Source organism: Culicoides brevitarsis, chromosome 1 (assembly GCF_036172545.1).
Source record: "Culicoides brevitarsis isolate CSIRO-B50_1 chromosome 1, AGI_CSIRO_Cbre_v1, whole genome shotgun sequence".
NCBI lineage: Eukaryota > Metazoa > Arthropoda > Insecta > Diptera > Ceratopogonidae > Culicoides > Culicoides brevitarsis.
In genome coordinates this window covers 42,401,031-42,422,644 of record NC_087085.1, presented here as the reverse complement: position 1 = coordinate 42,422,644, position 21,614 = coordinate 42,401,031, and the positions used below count along the sequence as shown (strand labels likewise).

At 25.7% G+C, this 21,614-nt stretch overlaps 4 protein-coding genes across 4 annotated transcripts; 3 read left to right on the top strand and 1 right to left on the bottom strand.

The window, feature by feature from the left end:
- Window positions 1-926: 926 nt before the first annotated feature.
- Window positions 927-2,098, top strand: LOC134837866 (nuclear speckle splicing regulatory protein 1). The gene has a single exon (XM_063853257.1). The coding sequence runs from the start codon at window positions 927-929 to the stop codon at window positions 2,070-2,072; it is 1,146 nt and encodes a 381-aa protein (XP_063709327.1). The 3' UTR covers window positions 2,073-2,098.
- Window positions 2,080-4,813, bottom strand: LOC134829895 (NADH dehydrogenase [ubiquinone] 1 alpha subcomplex subunit 10, mitochondrial). The gene is made up of 4 exons (XM_063843227.1): window positions 4,722-4,813; window positions 3,558-4,547; window positions 2,327-2,441; window positions 2,080-2,268 (listed from the first exon to the last, which is right to left on the bottom strand). The coding sequence occupies exons 2-4, from the start codon at window positions 4,541-4,543 to the stop codon at window positions 2,173-2,175; spliced, it is 1,197 nt and encodes a 398-aa protein (XP_063699297.1). The 5' UTR covers window positions 4,544-4,547; window positions 4,722-4,813; the 3' UTR covers window positions 2,080-2,172.
- A 948-nt stretch (window positions 4,814-5,761) lies between these two features.
- Window positions 5,762-8,699, top strand: LOC134837966 (RUN domain-containing protein 1). Its single transcript, XM_063853363.1, has 2 exons — window positions 5,762-7,443; window positions 8,144-8,699. Exons 1-2 carry the CDS (start codon window positions 5,831-5,833, stop codon window positions 8,346-8,348), a joined length of 1,818 nt encoding a protein of 605 aa, XP_063709433.1. The 5' UTR covers window positions 5,762-5,830; the 3' UTR covers window positions 8,349-8,699.
- Window positions 8,700-9,328: 629 nt separating this feature from the next.
- LOC134838132 (signal peptide peptidase-like 3) lies at window positions 9,329-21,588 on the top strand. The gene is made up of 5 exons (XM_063853603.1): window positions 9,329-10,178; window positions 19,114-19,346; window positions 19,479-20,424; window positions 20,490-20,610; window positions 21,353-21,588. The coding sequence occupies exons 2-5, from the start codon at window positions 19,316-19,318 to the stop codon at window positions 21,419-21,421; spliced, it is 1,167 nt and encodes a 388-aa protein (XP_063709673.1). The 5' UTR covers window positions 9,329-10,178; window positions 19,114-19,315; the 3' UTR covers window positions 21,422-21,588.
- The last annotated feature ends 26 nt before the right edge of the window (window positions 21,589-21,614 follow it).

The following is a 21,614-nucleotide window of genomic DNA, read 5'->3' as shown; positions in this document are numbered from 1 at the left end:
AAAATTCCATACTGAACAAAAAAAAAGTGTGACCCGAATTGTTGCAGAGAGTAAAAACAATTGTAACCTATGTCAGCGATTTTTAATTGGTGATGGATTTTTGTTGCGATATGCGGAATGTTAATTCGGTCCGACATTTATTCATGAGGGATTTGTCGGTGTAAAAAATTTGCTCAATGGGTTTGAAAAAATCAATTTATTGCCCATTTGTGGTTCATTTAATATTTATGAAAATGACGAGGCGGCAAATTATCGCAGAGATAACATGCAGCGATTGATGAACTTTGATTACAAATTTGCATGGAATTGATTATTTTTGAATATTTTCATTTTTCGATCGGAAAAAAATATTTTTAAAAAATTTTAATTATTTTTTTAATTCGATTAATTTTTTATTTAAAACAAATAATTTTTTAAAATTTATTTAATTTAAGAAAAAATCAAAAAAATATTAAAAAAACTAAAAATTTTTTTTATTAATTAAAAAAAAATATTTTTATTTATTTTATTTAAAAAAATTTGAAAAAAACGTTAATTTTAATTTTTTTTAATTGAATTAATTTTTTTTTTAATTAAATTTTTTTTTTTTTATTAATTTTTTTTAAATTAATTTAATTTTTTTTAATTAATTTATTTTTTAAAAATTAATTAATTTTTTTTTATTTAATTTTATTCATTTTGTGTTTAAATATTTTTTGTAAAATTTAATTATTTTTTTTTTTTTAATTTTCTCAATAAGACCTATAAAAGGTTAAATTTTTCTCCGTTTGTTTCAATTTATTTTTTTCTAAAATTGCACAAATATGCAAAAAAAACAAACGAAATTTAATTTCAAAATATGAGTAACTGGATTTTGATGGAAATCCATATACTAACCTCACCGCAAAAACAAAAACATTCAAACGATTTCCGTGAATTTCAGCACGATGGAAAAGAAATACGGCTTAATAAAAGCCTCCGACGCTAAAAAACCGCTTGCCAACTTTTCCCGCCCCTCCGTTTTCGGCGACGAATCATCCGACGAAGACACAGCACCCCGAAAAATCGGTCTACCCGGCGAAAAACAAAAGCAACAAGCAAAACTCATCCAAGAAAAAGCCATGGAAGAAGATCCCACAATTTACCAATACGACGAAGTCTACGACGAAATCTCGAACAAACGAGCTGAAGAAAAAGCGAAAAAATCCGAAGACAAGAAACCGAAATACATCCAACGCTTGCTGGTTGCTGCGGAAAAACGCAAAATCGAGAATGAACGTCGCATCGAACGTCAAGTGCAAAAAGAGCGAGAAGCTGAGGGCGAACAATTCAAGGACAAGGAGGCATTTGTCACGGCTTCGTATCGCAAAAAGTTGGAAGAACTCAAAAAAGCCGAGGAAGAAGAGGCACGCGAAGCATATTTGGAGTCAATTGGCGATGTGAGGAAACAGGGCAACTTGGATGGCTTTTATCGACATATTTACTCGCAAAAACTCGACTCCAAGCCATCGAATGAGGCTAAAAATAGCAAAAAAGACGACGAATCACATTTAATTCCCGCTTCTGCGACGCAAGAAGACTCTGAAAATGAAGAATCGGATCCCGTTTTAAGCAAAGTTCAAATATCCAAGACCGAAAAGCGAGATACAAAGAGTCGAAGTTATCGAAAACGCAACAATTCAGAAGCTCAGAACACGAAAGAAAGCGACGAGGATGAAGAAGAAACAGTTGCAACGAAAAAAGCGCATCTTCAAAGCAATTTAGACGCAGATTCAGACTTCAGTATCGACTCGAGCAGCAGCGAAGATGAAAAAGAAGACGAAAAAGACACAATAGTACCTGAATCAGCGCCTCTGGAGTTCGTCAAACAAACAGAAACAGCAGAAAAAACGGAAATGGGACCTCCAAAAGCGGAAGAAACAACCAAAAAATTGCCTGAAGAGGAGAAAAAACCCGAAAATGGTCACAAAGAAGAAAAAGAAGTCAAACCGAAGAAGGAAAAAATTGACATTTGGAAGAAACGAACAGTTGGAGATGCATTCGATGCTGCCCTTCAACGGTATTACGAACGAAAAGCGCTGCGAGAACAATAAATTTCTGTTAAATTTTTACAATTTTATATTTTCAATATTTTTTTTTTGAACCAAAGATGTTTAAATTGCCTAAGAAATGTTAAGCGCAGTGACGAATAATTTATTCTCTCACAATCCAAGGGGTCTTTGTCTTTGTTAAGAGACCCGTGTCGCCGGCATCTTCATTGTATCCTTCGTCGTATCTGTTGCCGGGGCTCTGAAAATGGATAAATATGAGTTTTTTGATATTTTTGAGAAAAAATATGCGAATTTACCTCAGCAACGACCGTATTGTAAATATCGTTTTCATCAGCAGTTAACATGAGCTCGGGGACATCCAATCGGGGGATGTTCAAATATCGCATGAGGGTTGGTTTTTCATTGGTATACCTGAAAGTCAGAAAAAAAAACATATTAAAATTTAAAAAAAAATAAAATTTTAAGCTATAAAAATTATTCCAATTTTATGGGAAAAAATTTAAAAAAAAATTGAAATATTTTTAAAAATAAAAAAAAATTTAAAATAATTTTTTCTAAATTTTAAAATTAATTAATTATTATTTTAAATATTAAAATTGATTAATTAATTTTAAACATATTGCAAAATTAATGGGAAAATTTAAAAAAATTGAAATATTTTGAAATAAAAATATTTAAAAAATTTAAAAAAAATATTAAATAATTTTTTTTAAATTTTAAAATTAATTAATCAATTAAATAATTATTTTAAAAATTAAAATTGGTGAATTAATTAATTATTTTTAAATTATTAAAAATATTTTTTTATAATTTTCATAAAATTACAAAAAATGATTTCATAATCTGAGGAAAAAAAATAAATAAGAATTTTTTTAAGGAAATCTAAAACAAATCTTTAAAAAAATGAAACATAAAAAAAAACAAAAATAAATTAATTTTAAAAAATTATGAAAAAAATAAATAAAAATGTAAAATTAATAAAAATAAAAAAATAAATTTGACAGTACAAAATATGAAAATTTTTCATGCAAATATGCCAAAAAACGTTCAAAATTTTTAACTTTTTTTTTAACTTTTGAAATTTAAAAAAAGTTTAAAAAAAATTTTTAGCGGGAAAAATTAAAACTTAAAATAAAAATAAAGACTTAAAAATATGAAAAATTATTTACAGGAAAATTTAAAACTTAAAATAATAATAAAGCTTAAAAATATAAAAATTAAAATAAAATAATAAAAAATTAATAATAAAAAATAATAAAAAAAATAAAAAAATAAATTAAATAAAAAAAATTATTTAAAAAAAAATAAAAAATTAAAAAAAACTAATTTTAAAAAATTAAAACTTTAATAAAAACAAAAAAGTAAAAATTAACAATTTTTGCTCCCATTCAATTTTAAAAAATTTTTGAATTTTTTTTATTGAAATTAATTTTTTAATCAAACTATTTAATTAAAAATTTTTTGCAAGTTACGATTTAAGAATGAAAAAAAAAGTGAAAAACCAATAAAAAAAATTCTCCAACTTACCACATGCGTTTCGCATTGTACTCCTCCTCATGTCCGAGTCTCCAATCTCTCAATTTCGGATCGTGCTTCTCAAACCGATCAAAGTCGATACGTTCAATATCCTCGACAACAACCTCCGCATCGCCATAATTACTCCAATCATAAACGAGCAACTCGGCATGCTTGCTGATATCCTTCAAATATTGCTGCTTGTAGATACTTTCCAACGTCGTCAAATACTCGTCTGTCAAAACCTTCGAGTTGACTTCGTAGTCAATGTTGCGTTTCTTGATGCGATTTTTCACCTCAGCCACGGGCACATCCAAATAAATCGCCAAATGCGGTTTCATCAGCTCCGGCAAGATGTGATACATGATTTGATGGTAGTACGAACGAACGTTCTTCGACAAGTAGCCGTGCTTGAACATCGTTTCCATGAACACAAAGTCGGAGTAGATGCTGCGTTCGAGGACGACACCTTGCCCCGTGTTGAAAACGTGCGCCAAGGCATCGATGTAGTCGTGAAAACGCATCACCATCATGTAAAATTGGTAATTGGCGATGTACATGTTCTCGGGGTGCATCAAGAAATCCTTGTTTTCGATGCTGCGACAAGCTGGCGGAAGCTTATCGTTCAACGTACGCAAGTCAAATCCGTACGAATTGACGTAAACTCGATCCATATGGGGTTCCGGCATGAACATCATCTCCAATTCATCAGCAAGCGATTTGGCGAAATCAGTTTTGCCGGAGGCAATTGGGCCATCAACGACGATAATTTTGCTGTTTTCATCCCAACGCCAACGAGTTTTGTCGAAAATCGAGTGAATTACGTTGTAACCCTTGTTTTTGTAGTCCCATGGTTTTGGGCGATCAGCAGTTTTGCCACGAAAAGATTTTCCCGTGATGTTGCAAGACTGACTAATTGCTGGCAACTGCACACTGAGAAGGCATTTGCCATTTGGAGCAATGAGCTGCTTCACTCCCGCACGAAAAACTGCAGCCATTTTTCTAAAAATATAAAAAAATATTGGATTCAGTGTTTTGATTTGATTACACAATCACTATTTTTCACAAGGGTCGATTATTTTTCAACTTTTCGGCAAATTTACAAGAAGTTGATTGCTTTTTTTGCTTGAAATGATGAAAAATTATCAAAATTTGGGAGAATCAAAGATAAATTACCTTTAATTCGGTCTAAATTTAGTGCAAAACGACCAAATTTTATTGTTTTTCACAAATTTTGCACTTCAAGTTTTTGACATGGATGTCAAATCCGACAAGAAAAAAAATTGAATTAGCGAAAAATTATTTATTTTTTTTATTTTGAAAATTTTTTACGATTTTTCATTTTATTTTCAATATTTTTATGAAAAATTTTGTGTTTTTAATATTTTAATAAATAAATAAAATAATAAAAAAATTAAAATTAATAATTTAAAATTAGATTTTAATTATTTTTTTAATTTAAAAATTTTAAATTTGAATTTTATTCTATTTTATTTTTTGATTAAATTTGTAAGAAAATTAAATTTGTAAAATGCAAAATAAATTAATTAAAATTAAAAATAATTTTAAATTAAATTTTTAAATATTTTTCAATTTTTTTTTTATTTTAAAAATTTTGAAGTAAAAAAATTAACTAAAAAATTTTAAATTAAATAAAAATTTTTTAATGTAATTATTTTTAAATTTTTGACAATATTTCGTAAAATAATTAATTTTTTTTAAAGTAAAAAAAAAAATATTTTAAAATTTTTTTTTAAACCAAAATATTTTAAGATTTTTTTTGCTTTTAAAAAGCTTATTTTGATATAAAAAATTAAATTAAATAATTTTTTTTTTAAATAATAATAAATAATCATTTTTTTAAATTCTCAATAATTTTTATTCAAAATTATTTAAGATTTTTTTTTAAAATTAATTTTAAATAATCTTTCCATATAAAAAAAATATTTAAAATTTAAAAAAAATAATTTATTTTATTTATTTTTTATTATTTTTTATTTTAATTTTATTTTTTAAAAAGAATTTAATTAATTTTTTATAAAAATTTTAATTAATTTAATTTTTTTTGCATAAAAAAAAAATTTTATGAGAAAAATTAAAATTTTAAAAAAAATAACTTTTTTCTTGAACAATTTTTCATTTTAGATGAAACGCCCTGTCCCGCCAAACGTCATTCGCCCACTTGACATACGACGAAAAAAAAATATTGGAAAAAAGAAAACTCGAAAATCCTTCTCCTTCGTACTAACAATTAGTTTTAAGTGCTTACTAACCCAACAAAATCCATGTCATTTAACGGGAACGACGAAATGCCGCCCGCCAAAAGTCACTTTACCTTCGAGGACTTCAGTACGGAAGACGAATTCTGCGAAAAACCCACAATGATGATGCCACGAATGGATGCTGACGGAGCAGATGGTTCGTCGTCGGAGCCCTTATCGACAAGCGAAACCGCATTGCGTGCCATGGAAGAGGAACAGGAAATGTTAACGTCATCTCTGATGTCTCTAACATCGCATTTTGCCCAAGTGCAGCTCCGTTTGCGACAAATTATGGAATCTCCGCCCGAGGAACGGGACCAACTTCTCAAAGGCCTCGAAGAATTCGCGTTTCAAGGCATTCCCGAGCTGAATATTCCGCCCGAAGTTGCAAATACGGAAAATTTACTCGATACAGCTGTCGAGGAGCAAGGAACGCGTCAACGGGAACTCATCGATACATTAAAGTCGCAGCTGGAAGAGTTGGAAAAATATGCATATGAGTCGGGAACGGGGATTTTACCGCAATCGATTTTGGTAGAAAAGCAAAAAGTCATCATTGACGAGCTCAAAAGCAAAATAAATTTAAATCTGGATGAAACGGATTTGCCTCAATTGTCTCCGGATGACTTAAAGAAGCACGTTGACTCGGCTTTGGGTGAATTTGTGTCGCCATTGAAGATGAAAGAGCAGCTCGTGACACAATTAAAGACGCAAATTACGGATTTGGAGCGTTTCATAAAATTCCTGCAAACTGATGGATTTGAGAAAAAAATGATGGCAAAGGGAAAATTCAATGCTGATCTCAAATGTGAGTGTAAAAATGTTCATACGGGCGAAGAATCGTCAAAAAGTATCAAACGAGCGTACGATGCGAGTTCCAGTTCCTATCATCAGCCCCAAGAAACGCTCAACGGAAAAGCAATTAGTCTGCTCGACAAAGCAGCTACCATGCTGCAATTTTTCGCAATGTCCCAATTCGGATGCAGCAGTCAACGATTCCAGATGAACACGCTGAAGAAAACTCACAAAGGCAACCATTGGGGCGATTTACGGGCCCAACTTGAAGTTGATGTGCAAGAAGTTTTGTCTCTTGTAAAAGAAACGAGCAAATTACTCCTTCAGGAGCGTCGTAAAAAGCGAAATAATTCGACGAGTTCGCAAGATTCGCAGGACAGCAAGTTGAAACCGCCAAAGTATTCGGATCCAGAACTGATAGCGCTCTCCGCTGAACTAACGACGACAGTGAGGAAACGTTTGGCGATCTCCATTCAAAGACTCATGGAACACGGATTGCGTGGCATGAACGAACAAACGAGTCTCGTGCCCTTTATCGGGTGTTTTTCGCACGTTTCGCGATCAGACTATGAGGAATACGTTGACGGGCCTGATGGAGCGTATCGGGAGATGCATGCGTGGGAACTAATTCTCGAATATTACCATATCAAAAATGGGGAACAGTATAATGAGACGCCAGCACGGAAATTGTCGCAGAGCTTTAATCTCGATATTTGTGCGGGAAATGTGCAATCGGCGAAACAGAGTTTGTTGGGCACTGTTGGGACAATAATTGCGCTTCATAGTCCGTATAAGAGGAGTTATAATGCGCATTTTAAGGCTTTTTTGTCAGCTGCTCTCAAGTGAGTATTTTTTTAATTCTGAAAAAAAATTAAAATTTTATTAATTAAAAATTTTTTAATTATTTAATTAAAATTTTGATTTTTTAATGAAATTTTTTTCACAAGAAATCTAAAAATATTAATTTATTAAAAAATAATTTTTTTATTTTTTTTTAAATTATTTTTTTAAAAATTTTATTTTAAAATTATTTTTTTTTTAATTTTCTATTAAAAAATATTTGAATTATATTTTAACATTTTATTAAATTTAATTTTATTTTGAATTTAATTTGACTTTTTTTTTTAAAATAAATTTAAATAAATTAAAAAAAAAAAAATTTTATTTAAAAAATCATTTGAAAATTTTTCAGAAATTTTTTTTTAAATTTAATTTTAAATAAGGTTTTTTAATTAATTTTTAATTAAAAATCTTTTAAATATAGAAAAATTTTTTTTATTTATTTTATTTAAAAATAATTTAAAAAAAAAAAAATTTAATTTTATAAAAAAAAAAAATCAAATAATTTTTTTTTTCATTAAAAAAATATTTTAATTAATTTAAATTTGAAATTTTTTTTTTTTAATAAAAAATTAAAACTTAATTAATTAAAAATTTAATTTAAATTTATTTTTTTTAATTTTTAATTAAAAATTTTCTTGATAAAAAATTTTTAATAAATTATTCTAAAAAATATTTTCTAATTTTTTTTTAATTTTTCAGTGCAAAAAAACTCACACAATGGCTCCATCTAATATTCCAATGCAAGGAACTCGTCCAAACATATTACTCCGAATGGAGTTATGTTCGTAACACAGGCTTCCAAGATGCACTAAAAAGTTTGGAGATACTGAGTCGTTACGAGTTCGAGCTACCAATTGATCTGGCTGTTCGTCAATTTGAAAATATCACAGACATTTTCATTTAAAGACACATTTTTCATTCAAAGTTTTATCTCTCGTTATGCATCTTCTTGTCGGATTGTTATTTAAAAATTTGCAAAAAAAAAAACAAAATGCGTGGAAAAATCTAGTCAAATTTTTCAATAAGTTACCAAAGTTTTTGAATTATATAAAAAAAAATATTGATCTCGTATTATTTTATTATTATCTATTGTATTATTAAATAAATATTATAATGACAAATAAGACAATTATTAACATATAAAAAAATATATTTAAGAGAATTTAAAGAGAAAAAAAATAAAATAAAAAGTATTGTGACCTGTTAAGATCAAGCGTGAAGCGAAACCCCACGAAATAAATTTTAAAGGGATTTGAACAGATATTTTTGGATTTTTTTTTTACTTACAAGAGGCTTCAAAAATTTATTTTTAAAAAAAAAAAATTTTTTTAATTTTATTTTTTTTTAAAAATTAAAAATTTTTTTTTTACGAAATATCTTTTCATTTTATTTATTTTATTATTTTTTATTTATTTATTTTTTTATTATTTTTTGTGCAATTTTAAGAGATTTTTTTTATTTAAAAATATAAAATTTAAAAATTTTTTTATTTATTTTTTTTTAATTTAATAATTTTTTTAATTTTTTCTTTTTTTAATTTAAATAAAAAATTTTAAAAATTTTAAAATTTGATTTAAAAAGCTAAAAAAATTTCTTGAAAATTTTTAAATTTAATTTAATTATTTTATTAATTTTTTTACTTTTATTTTAAAAATTTCTCTAAAAAAAGAAACAAAAATAAAATTTCTTCAAAAACTTCCAAAATCCCGTTAAAATAAAATTTCAACTTTTCCATTTATCCAATCAGAAAATTTCTCACAATTTTTTCTCGCATTCTGATTGGCTCACTTTTCTCAAAACCATCCAATCAACTGCTAAATTCAAACTGAGCACTTGAGCGACTGTCAAACTTCATTCAGTATCCATTGAGTTTTGGTCGCGAAAGGTTCGAAAAATAATAATCACTGAAAAATAAATGTAAAAAACACTTGGAAAGTCGCTTCACGACCAAAAATCTCGGATAAAACTCAAAAAACTACCGTAGAATGTCATCCATTGACGAAATCCATTAAAAATTGCACCAACAATCGACGTAGAAAGATGAAAAATTGAAGAATTAATTTTCAAGTGACTGATATTTACACAATTTTTACCCAACAAAAAAGTGCATAATGGTACGGAGATAGAACAAATAACAACAAATTCGCTCTGGAAATCCACGGGATTTCCTAAAAAACTTCAAAAAAAGGAGTTTTTGTCTCTATTTAGAGCTTTCATCATTTCTTACTTCATCTTTGTGTCTCAATTCTATTGTCTATGCGCTGCAATGCAGAAAAGCTACTAATCTAACAAACAAATTTGTCGAAGAAAACACACAAAAAGTATTTTTTTAATCATGGAGGAATAGAAAAATATTTACTCAAAAAACGAAAAAAGATAAAAATAGTGCGTCGGCTGGAAGAGGTGAACGATTCTTCCATTTATTTATTGGTATAGTGTGCAAAAAAAAAGTATTTACAAGTATAAATAGACAAGTGAGCTGTATTTACATTCTAGTTACATACGAAAAAAAATATAAATAAATAAATAAACATGAATCAGTGAAATATAAGACTTATTATATAAATAACAAACATATGGATACGACATATGCACGGTGACATATAGAGTGCAGCAATCAATTTACAAGAAAAAATATTGTTTTTCTTCAGTATTAAGCAATCACACGACATACACAAAAAAAAATTCGATCAAAAGAAATATAAGGAATTCATAAAAAATACGCGTACAAAAGGTAAATAAACAAAAATAAAAATCGATTCAATTTCAAGAGGTTGTCGTTCGTCGTCGTTGTCGTCAATTTTGTCGTTTATTGCAAAATAATTCAGCTTACTTCGTTTGTTTACACAAGTAATGAAGATTGATTTAAATGAAACCGCTAAAGTTAAATGTTCGCATTTATTTCAGCGGAGTTTCATGACAAGTCAAGGTTTTTTAATAACTTCTCACTGTCTATTGTTTCTCTCTCACTTTTTTTGAAAGTGTCTAAAAATGTTGGTTTTTTTCCTTATTTATGTTTATCATAAATGAAAGACAATGACCGTAAAATGTGATATAGTTCCTGATATGAAGCGATTTTTTATTTAGAGGATGAAGCAAGTTTGAAAAGTGTTTCATGTTACATGAACTCTTGAAATATGAAATGGGGGGAAATAAGAGATTTTTCATGAGTTTTTGAAAATTGTTGGAGTTTAAAAGTTTGGGTTCAGTATTATTAAAGAAATATGAAACTTTAAAATTAATAGAAATGAATTTGATATTTAACTTCTCTTCTGAACCAAAGTTCGAACAAAAATATTTCTCGGAGTCATTTAAAAAAGTTAAATTTTTTTTGACGAAGCTTTTTAACTAAACAATGTTAATCTTTCGAAAATAACAGAATTGTTTCATATTAACTTGTAGAAAATTAGTATTCTTTCAATTTTTTAATCCAATATATAAAAAAAAATTATCATAAGTATAATAAGAAATATTTCTTGTAAGTGACTTTGTTAATAGAAGATGTTACCGTTTTGGATTCAGTGACATTTTCCAATACTCGATAAAATAAATAAGTATTCTTTCTTCTTTCGATTTTGGTACAATGAAATTAGAGCTCAATGTAGAGTTCGGATGTATGTAACTCAAAACCAATTGAAGTAAAAATTATGCAACCGAACAAAAGCATTGTGAATTTTTGAAATTTGCCAGTTCTTCCATTTTTTGTTTTTGAATTTCAGTAGACGATCATATAGATCAACTTGGTTTCATAGAGTATAATACACAGTCCATCAAACACAAAACTGACAATCGATGCTATCATAGAAGATTAAAAAACTGATCTGTTCTCTGAAAAAAATAAAATCTATAAAGAAAATCTTTCTTTCTGTGAATCTAACTCAAACATCGAGTCCATTGAATACGAATTGAATATGTTGTTTCCATGGAACGATTAAAATAGCAATATGGTTTTCAATGAAATGAGAGATTCTGATTTCCAAGAACTCTTTTGTGACTGTAGATTGGACCTTTGTAAACAACTGCAAACTTCGTAAACAACTTTTAATATTGAATTTTTCCAAACTTTTTCATGAACTGTTGAATTGACTTCGATAAATTTATATTGTCATCAAAATTTTCCTAAAACAAAAAAAAATTATTAACATGAAATAAAAAATGTAATTGTAACAACCTAATTTAATTGTTATTTACGGTGCTATTTATTGTTGTTTTTTTTTTAATAATTTCCAAAGCATGAAGAGCTCATACATTCATTCAAGCCGTAAAATAATAATAATTAAAATTGTTTCTCATAACGCACAGTTAATAAAAAATGAAGTATAATGACCTTTTACTGTTACCGCGTTAAATATTAATATAGAAAAAAATTGTTAGACATCTTCTTTCTTTTATTTCTGTATTACTTACTTGGCTTACTGAATGAAATGGGAATGAAATTCAATTAGCTAATGAAACGCCTTCATTTACAGCAACACTAACTAAGTAAAAGTTTTTTTTTTTTGTTTAAAAATGCTCCTTTCTCTTCCTTTTTCCCTTCTCTTCGTCGCTACTATGTGTCTCTTCTTGTATGTTTAACCTCCACAGATGATGTCATCAGAATTTCTGAAACTAGAATTGTTCAAGAATCATGAGAAATTTCTTCAAAACGACGCGTTGTCCATTTATTATTTATTTCAACTCTTTTTTTGAGTGACTAGACAAATAATAATGATAATCATGATGGCAATTTTTTATTTATATTTTTTTTCGTACCCATTGTGTCGTTGTCGTAGTCATTTTATGAATAAGAAGCAAAAAAAATCTGGTCGAACGTAACTTTCATTTATAAATATTTTTTTAGCCGCATGAAACGAGTACCTCGAGTGTGTTTAAAAAAAATGTGAAAAAAATTACAAGATTTTTTTTTTGCTTTAACTGTGAACAAAACAACATGCATATACATTATTTATGTACTTTTCCCTTAGATTTTGTGTTTTTTTCGCTATTTCTTTATGGAAGTGCAATTACCTGGTTAGTGTAAAAAAAATATTGAAAACAATAGAAATTTTTTGTATTTATGGTAAAGCCATATTTAAAACAGAATACGGAAACTAATGATGTGAAACGTAGCAAAGTATTAGAAAACAATTGCCATTATGTTAAAAACACGAAAAAAATGACATTTTTGACCATTTTTCGTCACAATACGCTAAATAATGTATCCTGGTTGTTAGCCTGGATGGCGCATGGATAAACAAATATAATAAATGATTATTTGATTACCAATATAATAATTTATTTAGACAAACTTACTGGAAAATTTAATCAATCATACACGAAATATATACGAACAATTGTAAATGATGGATGTTGTTGTTTTGTCAGAATAAATTGTCGCATGCACCCCATGAGAGATTTCATCGTTATTATTGGGTTAAAAAACTAAAAAGCGACATTTGATGGTTGAGAGCGTGACTGGATTGTTGGTGACAAATTAACACATGGAGCCCCATGAGGGATATGTGATGACCGTTTTTGGATATTTCTTTGAAATTGAGCACAAATTTGAACGTAGATCGATTTTATGAGAAGATAAAGTAGATTTCACGTGACGTAAAACAAAAGTTTGATCAGCTGTTGTTGTCTGTTGTTTAGATAAAAAAATTTTTTTTTGCGTTTTTTAGCGATATTTTGAACAAAAGTTACTCTCAGAGTAAGAATTTTAAGAAAAAACCTTGAACTTATAAGAAAATTTTCAGATATTTTGATTATTTCAAGTTTAAGTCAATTTTATATAAATTTTAAATAAGTTTTAAAAAAATTATTTTATTTAAATATATTTCTATTTAATTTTATTTTTTTTTAATTTTTATTTATTTATGTTCATTTTTTGTATTTTATTTATTTTATTTTTATTTTTTGTTAAATAAAATAAATTATTTTTTTAAATTTTAAAAAAAATTTTAAACAAATTTGAAAAATATGATTTTTTATAAAATATTCAATTTATAATGTTATCAAAAAAATTTCTACTTGAATTTTTATTTTTTAGTCAAAAAATATTTATTTTCAAATAAAAAAATAAATTATATGAAAAATATAAATTCCATTAAAAAATCGTAAAAAGCTTATTTTACACTTTTTAGTTCGATAAATTTAAAGTTAAAGTTAATATATTATAAATAATAATTTTAAAACTCAATAAAATTTATTAATAAAAATCTTTTTTTTTTTAATTTTTAAAAAAAATTTAAAGATACGATTTTTTTAACACAAAATTTAATTTTTTTTATTATTTTTTAACAAATTTAAAATTTTTTGTTTAGTATTTGATTTTTCAGCAAAACAAATATTTTTAAATAAAAAGAAAAAAATAAAATATCTAAAAAAAATATAAATTTCATAATTTCGTAAAAATTTTGATTTTTATAATTTTTAGTTCGATTTTTGTCATTTGTTAAATTAAAAATATTTTTTTGATTTTTTTATATTTATTATTAATATTTTTTATGAATATTAATTTTAAAAAAATTAAATTTAATTAAATTAAATTAAATTAATTAATTATTTTTTTAATAATTTTGAGAAACAAAATAAACTAAAAAAAAATAGAAAATTCCTTTAAATAAAAACTTCTTCCTTAAATTTTAAAGAAATTTCACAAGACACAAAATTAAATTAAAACACTTCCAAGAATTCAACAAATTCACTTTAACTAAATTAAAAACTTCCCATTTTCCTCTGTTGAGTGTTAAATTTAATCAATTAGTTGCAAAATTTCCATAAATATCCCCCTTTGGAAACACATGAATCTGCAATTTGTGCAATATTGCTTTAATTTAATTCATTTTTGTGCAAAACTTTGGTATCTTCGAACCCATGCATACAAAAATTTATGTAAATTACTCAATTTTTGTTTCATTTTTTGTTTGTAAAATTGTAAATAAATTTATTTTCCAAAATGATTGTTTAATGATATAATTTAGAACTGTTGTTGCAATCAACCAAATCACCATTGACCCAAAAAATAAAAAAAATCAGAACAAAAAGACGTTAAAAAAGTGAAAATTTAACGCCAAATCAAACGATTTACCGAAAAATTTACATACAAATGAGCAAAAAAAAAATTGCTGAACAATGACATTGTTTTGTTGCATTGTATAACAATTTTAATTTTTTTGATGCTACTCTAACAAAAAGTATCTTCTCCGTTTATGTAATAAATAAATTTTAATTTTTTTTTGTCAAAATTTTGCTGAAATTGCAGTCTGCTGTTTATTTTTATCGGCAAGAGATAACTTTTTATCGCTAAACATTAAATGTTTGTTGACCCACTCCTCTATTATTAGTCGCTTTTCAAATAAAAACGCAGTTCACGCCTCTTGTATGTAAGTCTAAAGTACGTCGTTGAATTAAATTTTTTTAAAAAAGTCATGGCACGTTCGTAAAAATAGAAATGCCTAATCATTCGGCTATCACTCGACGATCTATAATTGTCCCCCGCATGAATGAAAGTACGCTAAAACAAAAGAAAAATACAAAAAAAAACGGTAAGCTGCTGGTTTTGCGGTGTAAATTGTGTGCGAATGCGAAAATCAAAACACAAGTTGCAAAAAAAAAATAATAGAAGCACGTCGTCGGCTATGCTATTATTATACCGATTGCACATTTAGTGTACCTGTGTGGCTTGTACCGACGAAACATATTGTTATTGGGCTTATAATAATGAAATAAAGTAGACTTGATTGTACAACAACAACGAAAATGTGATAAAATGAAAGTATTTTATGCATTTTGCAATGATGTTGGTTTTATTTTATGAGCGAGATGCCGAAGAAAAAGCAGCTTATGTTGCTTAACAGGTGCCTGGAACGCAGTAAATGGACCAGTTTTGCTCAAATTCACTTAAATTGCCGCTCGCGTTTGACTGTGCAAAGTACTTGTTTAATAGCGACAACTTAAATATTTTTCTTGTGAACGAAAAAAACTTGTTGCCATTAAAAATGCATTACATGGTGACCGATTTTGGATGAAAAATATATCTGAAATGGAATTTTCGTAAAAAAAGCGCATTTTTTGGTACTTAATGTTATGAGATTGTATCTTTTTTACTTTCAAAAAAATAATTTTATTTTTACATTCAGCAAAAATTTTTTCAACAAAATTTTACGATTTTTAACGAAAATTATAATAAACTGTAAAATTTTGAAAAAAAAAATTTTTTTAAAGAATTTAAATTTTTTAAATTCTTTTTAATTTATGAATTAAATTTTTATTTACGAATATTTTAAGTTTTAGAAAAAAAAATTTTTTTAATAATAAGAAATACTAAAATTAAATTAAATTAAAATTAAATACAAATTTTAAAAATTTTAAAAAATATTTTTTTATAAATTTCGAGTCAAATCTTTCTAAATTTAAAAATTTTTTCAACCAAAAAATTTAAAACGTACAAAATGATTTAAATTTAAAAAAAAAAGAAATTAAAATTTTTTGAAAAAAAAATTAAATTTAAAAATTTTGAACAATATTTTTACAAATTATAATCAGAATGAACTAAAATTGTATAATTTTGGAAAACATTTGACATGTTCTTTATTTTTACAAAATTAAATATTTTTAGATATACATTAAAATTTGAAATTTTTTTTTTTTAATTAAAATTTTAAATTTAAATAAATTTTATTATATTTAAAAGCTTAATTTATAAATTTTAAAAAATATTAATTATTTAAAAAAAAATAATTTAATTTTTAAAATTTTATATTTTTTAAAATTTTAATTTTTTTAGTATAATGTTTTTTTTTTAAATTTTTTATAATTTTTTAAATTAAAATTAAATATTTTATTTAAATTAAAAAAAATTTAATTAAAACTCAATAATTCGAATTTTTTCGAGTTAATAAAAAAATCGACGTAAAATAAAATTTTTGTAAGACTTCTTGTTGTAGTGTTAAATTTCAAAACTCCATTGTACATCATTTCCATTAACGAAACAACAAAACTTGTGCATTGGTACATACAATTTTCTGTAATAAACAAATATAATAATTATCTCGAACAACAGACTGCGAAGAAAACAACAACAAGATTATAATTATGTATTGTTCTTGTGCCGTGTACTTGCCTCACCATTCAATCATTTATTATTACAATTTTTTTTTTGTTTCTTACAAATTTCATATTTCTTGCGAGAGAACTTTTTCACACAACCCAAAAAAAATAAAAATAAAGAAACAAAACCGAACAAAAAACTTGTGAAACAAGAGATTTCAATTTCTGTCAGCTGTCTCAATTTTTTCGTTATCAAAAAGTTGAAGAAGACAAAGTTGCATCGAGCGTACCAGCATAAAACTTCGGTCGACTAATAAAAATGTTCCCCATTCTGACGCACGGTTATGCTCAACAATTACGCGTGTCATGCATCGGTTAACGCTCTCATCATTGAATGAAATTACGTTCTTATGAAATGCTGTGTTCGGATATGTCATTAAAAATTATAGGAATGAAAAAAAAAACGTGTTGTCGACGATAATGCCCTCGATTTAGAATTTTTTTGTCTAATCACAAGTCATGTCAGGTTATCAAGTGTGTGATTTTATGAGAGGAAAGTTGAATTGTTTGAAAGATTTTATGAGAATTTTATTAAAAAAAGTTAGAAATTTTTTGTATTTGAAAATTTTTTTTTTTTTAAATTTATTGGTTTTTAATTTTATTTTTTAATTTATTAAAAAATTTAATAAAAAATTATTTAAAAAATTTTACAAAAATAATTACAAACCAAAAATTTTCAAAATTTTTTAAAAAATTAAAAATTTTAATTATTTTTTTTTATTTTATTTTTTTAAGTTATAAATTTTTTAAATTCTTAAAAATAACGAGTGTTTTAAATTAACCTTCAAAATAGAAAAAAAATTTTTTTGTTTTTAAATTTAAATTTTTCTTTTCTACTATTGATTTGGTTAAAAATATTTCAAAATATTTTTTAAAAAATTTAAAATATATAAAAATTTTATTTAATTTTTTTTTTAATTTTTTTAAATTTTTTCAAAAAATTAAAAATGAATTTTTTTTTTAAATATTTTTTTTTAAAAATTTTTTTTTTAAATTTTTTTTAAATTCAAATTTTAATTTAATTTTTTTCAAAACTTTCAACAAAAAATTAAAATTTTATTTATTTTTTAAAAATTTATTTTTTTTCATTTCTCATAAAATTTCAACGAATCCAATAGCATTCACTCTAATTTCTTCATTACTACAAAATTCAAAAATATCAAACAATTTAACACATAAAACATCCGCGACTAATAGGTAGTTCAATGATCCGTTATTTGATACGAAATTTTTATTCGAATTTAAAGCAACAAGAATACTCGAAGGCAAATTACTCGCATAAAAAGCTACGAAAACTAAAAAAAAAACGATATTCGGTCATGCTTACAAAAATATTTCTTTTTACATACATTTTTTCCAACAAATAAATTCCGAGAGTACGAACACGAGAGTAAGCATGATTGATTCCATTTGTAATAAAAATGTTGAAAAATTGCGAACAGGTGAACGAGTTTATTAAATAAAATTAACTTATGGAGAAAAATTTGCAAGATGCAAAAATATTTTTCAACGCGAACAAGGACGAGCACGTGAAAAGTGTCATCAGATGTTAAAAATGAAAAAATAAAAAAAGGAAATGAAGGAAAATATGGTTAATGATTGCTTTTTTTATCTAATAAAAATAATGAAAAGGAAAAAAAATTGCGTCGCGTCGTTGGGGAATGAGAAGCTACTTAGCTGCGTGTTGATTGAACGTTAGATAAGGGAAGTTTTTTTTTGTCGTTGCTGAAATTGTTCGAGGGGAAAATAGTAGCTATTTAATTATTTACATATTTTTTTCTCTTCTTTTTTTGTGATGCGACGACGACATTGACCCGTTTTTATCTTATCTAGACTAATTTGCGCGACAAAAATTTTATATTTTCTATTTTTGTCAAATATTTTGGGGGTAAAAATTTATTAATTAAAAAAATAAAATATATTAAGGAAGAAAATAATTAATTTTTTAACTTTAGAAATTAAATTAATTTTATTATTTAAATTATTTTTTTTTTAATAATTTAAAATTTTAATTAATTTAAATTTTTTTTTAATCAATTTTTATTAAATTTAAATTTAATTTAATTAAATTAAATTTTTAAATTAAATTTTTTTTTTTTTTTGATTAAAAATTAAATAGAAATTTGAAAAAATAATTATTAAAACTTGAATTTAAAATTTTAATTTGGTTTAATTAATTTAATTAAATTTAATTTTAATTCAATTAAATTTAATTAATTAAAAAAATTGGATAATTATGAAAATTTAAAAAAAAAATTTTTTTTTTTGAAAATTGAAAAATATTAATATAAATTTTTCAAAAAAATAAAAATAAATAAATGATATAAAATTAATTAAAATAAATAAATTTTAATATATTTTTATTAAATAAATTAATTAATTAAATTTATTTAATTTATTTATTTATTTTTATTTTTTAAACATAGTTTTCTTTATAAATATTTTTTTTATAATTTTCATAATTAAATTTTTAAATTTATAGAAGGCGATTGTCAAAAAATGAAAAAAATATATTTATTCGCTTTTCTTCAGATTAATTTACTAAAATTGATTGTTTTTTTTTATTTTTATTTCAGGTGATTGCAAACAAAAAAAAAACACTCATGAAACGTCACCTCTAAAAATTTCACCGAAACAAATTTGTCAAGATTTGGCATTGTGATATAATTTAATCGCGCAGACATCATCATCAGCAGAGGAAAAAAAAGTAGTAGTAACAAAAGGAAAATTTGTCTACAATCATTAGTGTGTGCAAATTAGTATCAGTCGGCTGTTGCGATGTCAGAAGAAACAAACGGAACTGCCTCGAGTAAGTTCATTGTTTATAATGCGAAAAACTTGATGATTAGTTTAAATTGTTGTTGTTGTATAAATGAGTTATTGTTTGACTTCGCGGATATTTTGTGTGACATTTTTTTTTTAAATTTTTGTCTTTTTTCAGTTTCGATCATGGATTCCAGTCGCGTGTCTACCTGCCTTATCTCGATGCTGCTCATCGTGTACGGAAGTTTTCGCAGTCTCAACATGGAGCAAGAACAAAAGGAGAAGGAAAAGAAGCGTTTGAGCGAAAGCACAAATAATCTGTTGACAGGCGAACCCGTACCGCAGCCCGAACAGAATAAATTCGCAACTTTGGACACATTCCATGCTCTGTGTCTTCCCCTTGGCGCATCCATATCACTTCTCGTCATGTTTTTCTTCTTCGATTCCATGCAAATGTTGTTTGCGGTATGCACGGCGATCATTGCAACCGTCGCTCTCGCATTTCTGCTGCTTCCCATGTGTCAGTACATCATCAGACCGTGCACGGATGGCACGCGGATCTCATTTGGCGTCTGCGGAAGATTTACGGCCGCCGAACTCTTTAGTTTTAGTTTGTCGCTCTCGATTGTGTGCATCTGGGTCCTCACGGGACACTGGCTTTTGATGGATGCCATGGGCATGGGACTCTGTGTGGCATTTATCGCCTTCGTACGACTTCCATCGCTCAAAGTATCGACACTCTTGCTTACCGGATTGCTGCTGTACGACGTCTTTTGGGTCTTTTTCTCGTCGTACATCTTCAGCACGAACGTCATGGTGAAAGTAGCAACGCGTCCTGCCGAAAATCCCGTCTCCATATTCTCCAAGAAGCTAAATCTCGGCGGAGTGATTCGCGATCCGCCAAAATTGAATTTGCCCGGAAAACTCGTCTTTCCGAGTTACAACAACAATCAGCATTTTTCGATGTTGGGATTAGGCGACATTGTGATGCCTGGGCTGTTGTTGTGTTTTGTCTTGCGGTACGATGCGTATAAGAAGGCGCAATATACGACAGCGGAAGCTGGCTTACCGCCTCCTCGGAGTATGGGCTCGAGACTTACGTATTTTCATTGTTCCTTGTTGGGGTGAGTTTTGACGCGAAATTTTTGCTTTTATGGTATTAAAAATACATGAAATATTACTTGCACAGATACTTCCTGGGATTATTGACTGCAACAGTGAGCAGCGAAGTATTCAAAGCTGCACAGCCAGCTCTCTTATATTTGGTACCATTCACCTTATTGCCGCTATTGACGATGGCGTATTTGAAGGTAAATTTTAATTTTAATTTTTTTCATCGCGCTTTGAAAAAAAATAATTTTTTATTAAAATTTTATTGGAGAAAATATTTTAAAATAATACTTTTAAATATTGAAACTTATAAATAAAATTATTAAAAATTTATTTAATATTGGAAAAAAATTAATTTTTTTAATTTTTTTTTTATTTGTAAATTATTTAAAAATTATTTTTTAATTTTAGAAAATTGGTTTTAAAATTTTTTTATTTAATTTTGTTATTTTTTTTATAATTTTTTTAATTTAATTTTTCATTAAAAAAAATTTTTAAAAAATTAAATTTTAAAAAAAAAATTAAAATTTTAAATTAAAAATTTATATAATTTAAAAATTTTTTTTAAATTTTTTATAAAATTATTTAAATTATTATTTTTTATAATTTTATAATATTTATTTTTTTAAAATTTTATACTTTTAAAAATTTTTAAAAAAAAAATTATTTTTTTTTTAATTTTATAATTATTTTTTTTAATAATTTAAATTTTTAAAAATTATAAGATTTTTTTTTTGAATTTTAATTATTTTAAAAATTTTTAATTTTTTTTATTTTTTGAATAAAATTAAATTTAAAAATATATTTTATTCAAAAAATAAATGAAAAAAAAATTAATTAATTAAATTAAAAAAATAAAAATTAATTTAAAATAATTTTTAAAAAGTTTTAAAAAAATTAAGTAATAATTTTACTTACCTTCTTTTTTCCTTTCAATTTCAGGGCGATCTGAGGAAAATGTGGAGTGAACCGTTCATTACTCAATCCCAACCAAAACAACTGGATGTTTAAGAGAATTACAAAATAAGAATTAAATTTAAAAATAATTTAAGCATAAGTACTGATGAATCCTGAATGCAATTACGAAAAAAAATAATCAACATTATTTGACAAATATCGTTTAGCGTACTAAACCGTGAAAGAAAAACCCACGAATTCTTTATATGAAAAAAAATACAATTAACACTGAATAGATAAAAAATTC

Coding starts and splice junctions, on each gene's coding strand:
- LOC134837866 (XM_063853257.1), top strand. CDS start 927: ATGGAAAAGAAATACGGCTTAATAAAAGCCTCCGACGCTAAAAAACCG.
- LOC134829895 (XM_063843227.1), bottom strand. CDS start 4,543: ATGGCTGCAGTTTTTCGTGCGGGAGTGAAGCAGCTCATTGCTCCAAAT. Junction 2,442..3,557: donor TACAATGCGAAACGCATGTG/GTAAGTTGGAGA, acceptor TCTGACTTTCAG/GTATACCAATGAAAAACCAA. Junction 2,269..2,326: donor ACAATACGGTCGTTGCTGAG/GTAAATTCGCAT, acceptor ATCCATTTTCAG/AGCCCCGGCAACAGATACGA.
- LOC134837966 (XM_063853363.1), top strand. CDS start 5,831: ATGTCATTTAACGGGAACGACGAAATGCCGCCCGCCAAAAGTCACTTT. Junction 7,444..8,143: donor TTTTTGTCAGCTGCTCTCAA/GTGAGTATTTTT, acceptor TTAATTTTTCAG/TGCAAAAAAACTCACACAAT.
- LOC134838132 (XM_063853603.1), top strand. CDS start 19,316: ATGTCAGAAGAAACAAACGGAACTGCCTCGA. Junction 19,347..19,478: donor AACAAACGGAACTGCCTCGA/GTAAGTTCATTG, acceptor GTCTTTTTTCAG/TTTCGATCATGGATTCCAGT. Junction 20,611..21,352: donor TGACGATGGCGTATTTGAAG/GTAAATTTTAAT, acceptor TTTCAATTTCAG/GGCGATCTGAGGAAAATGTG.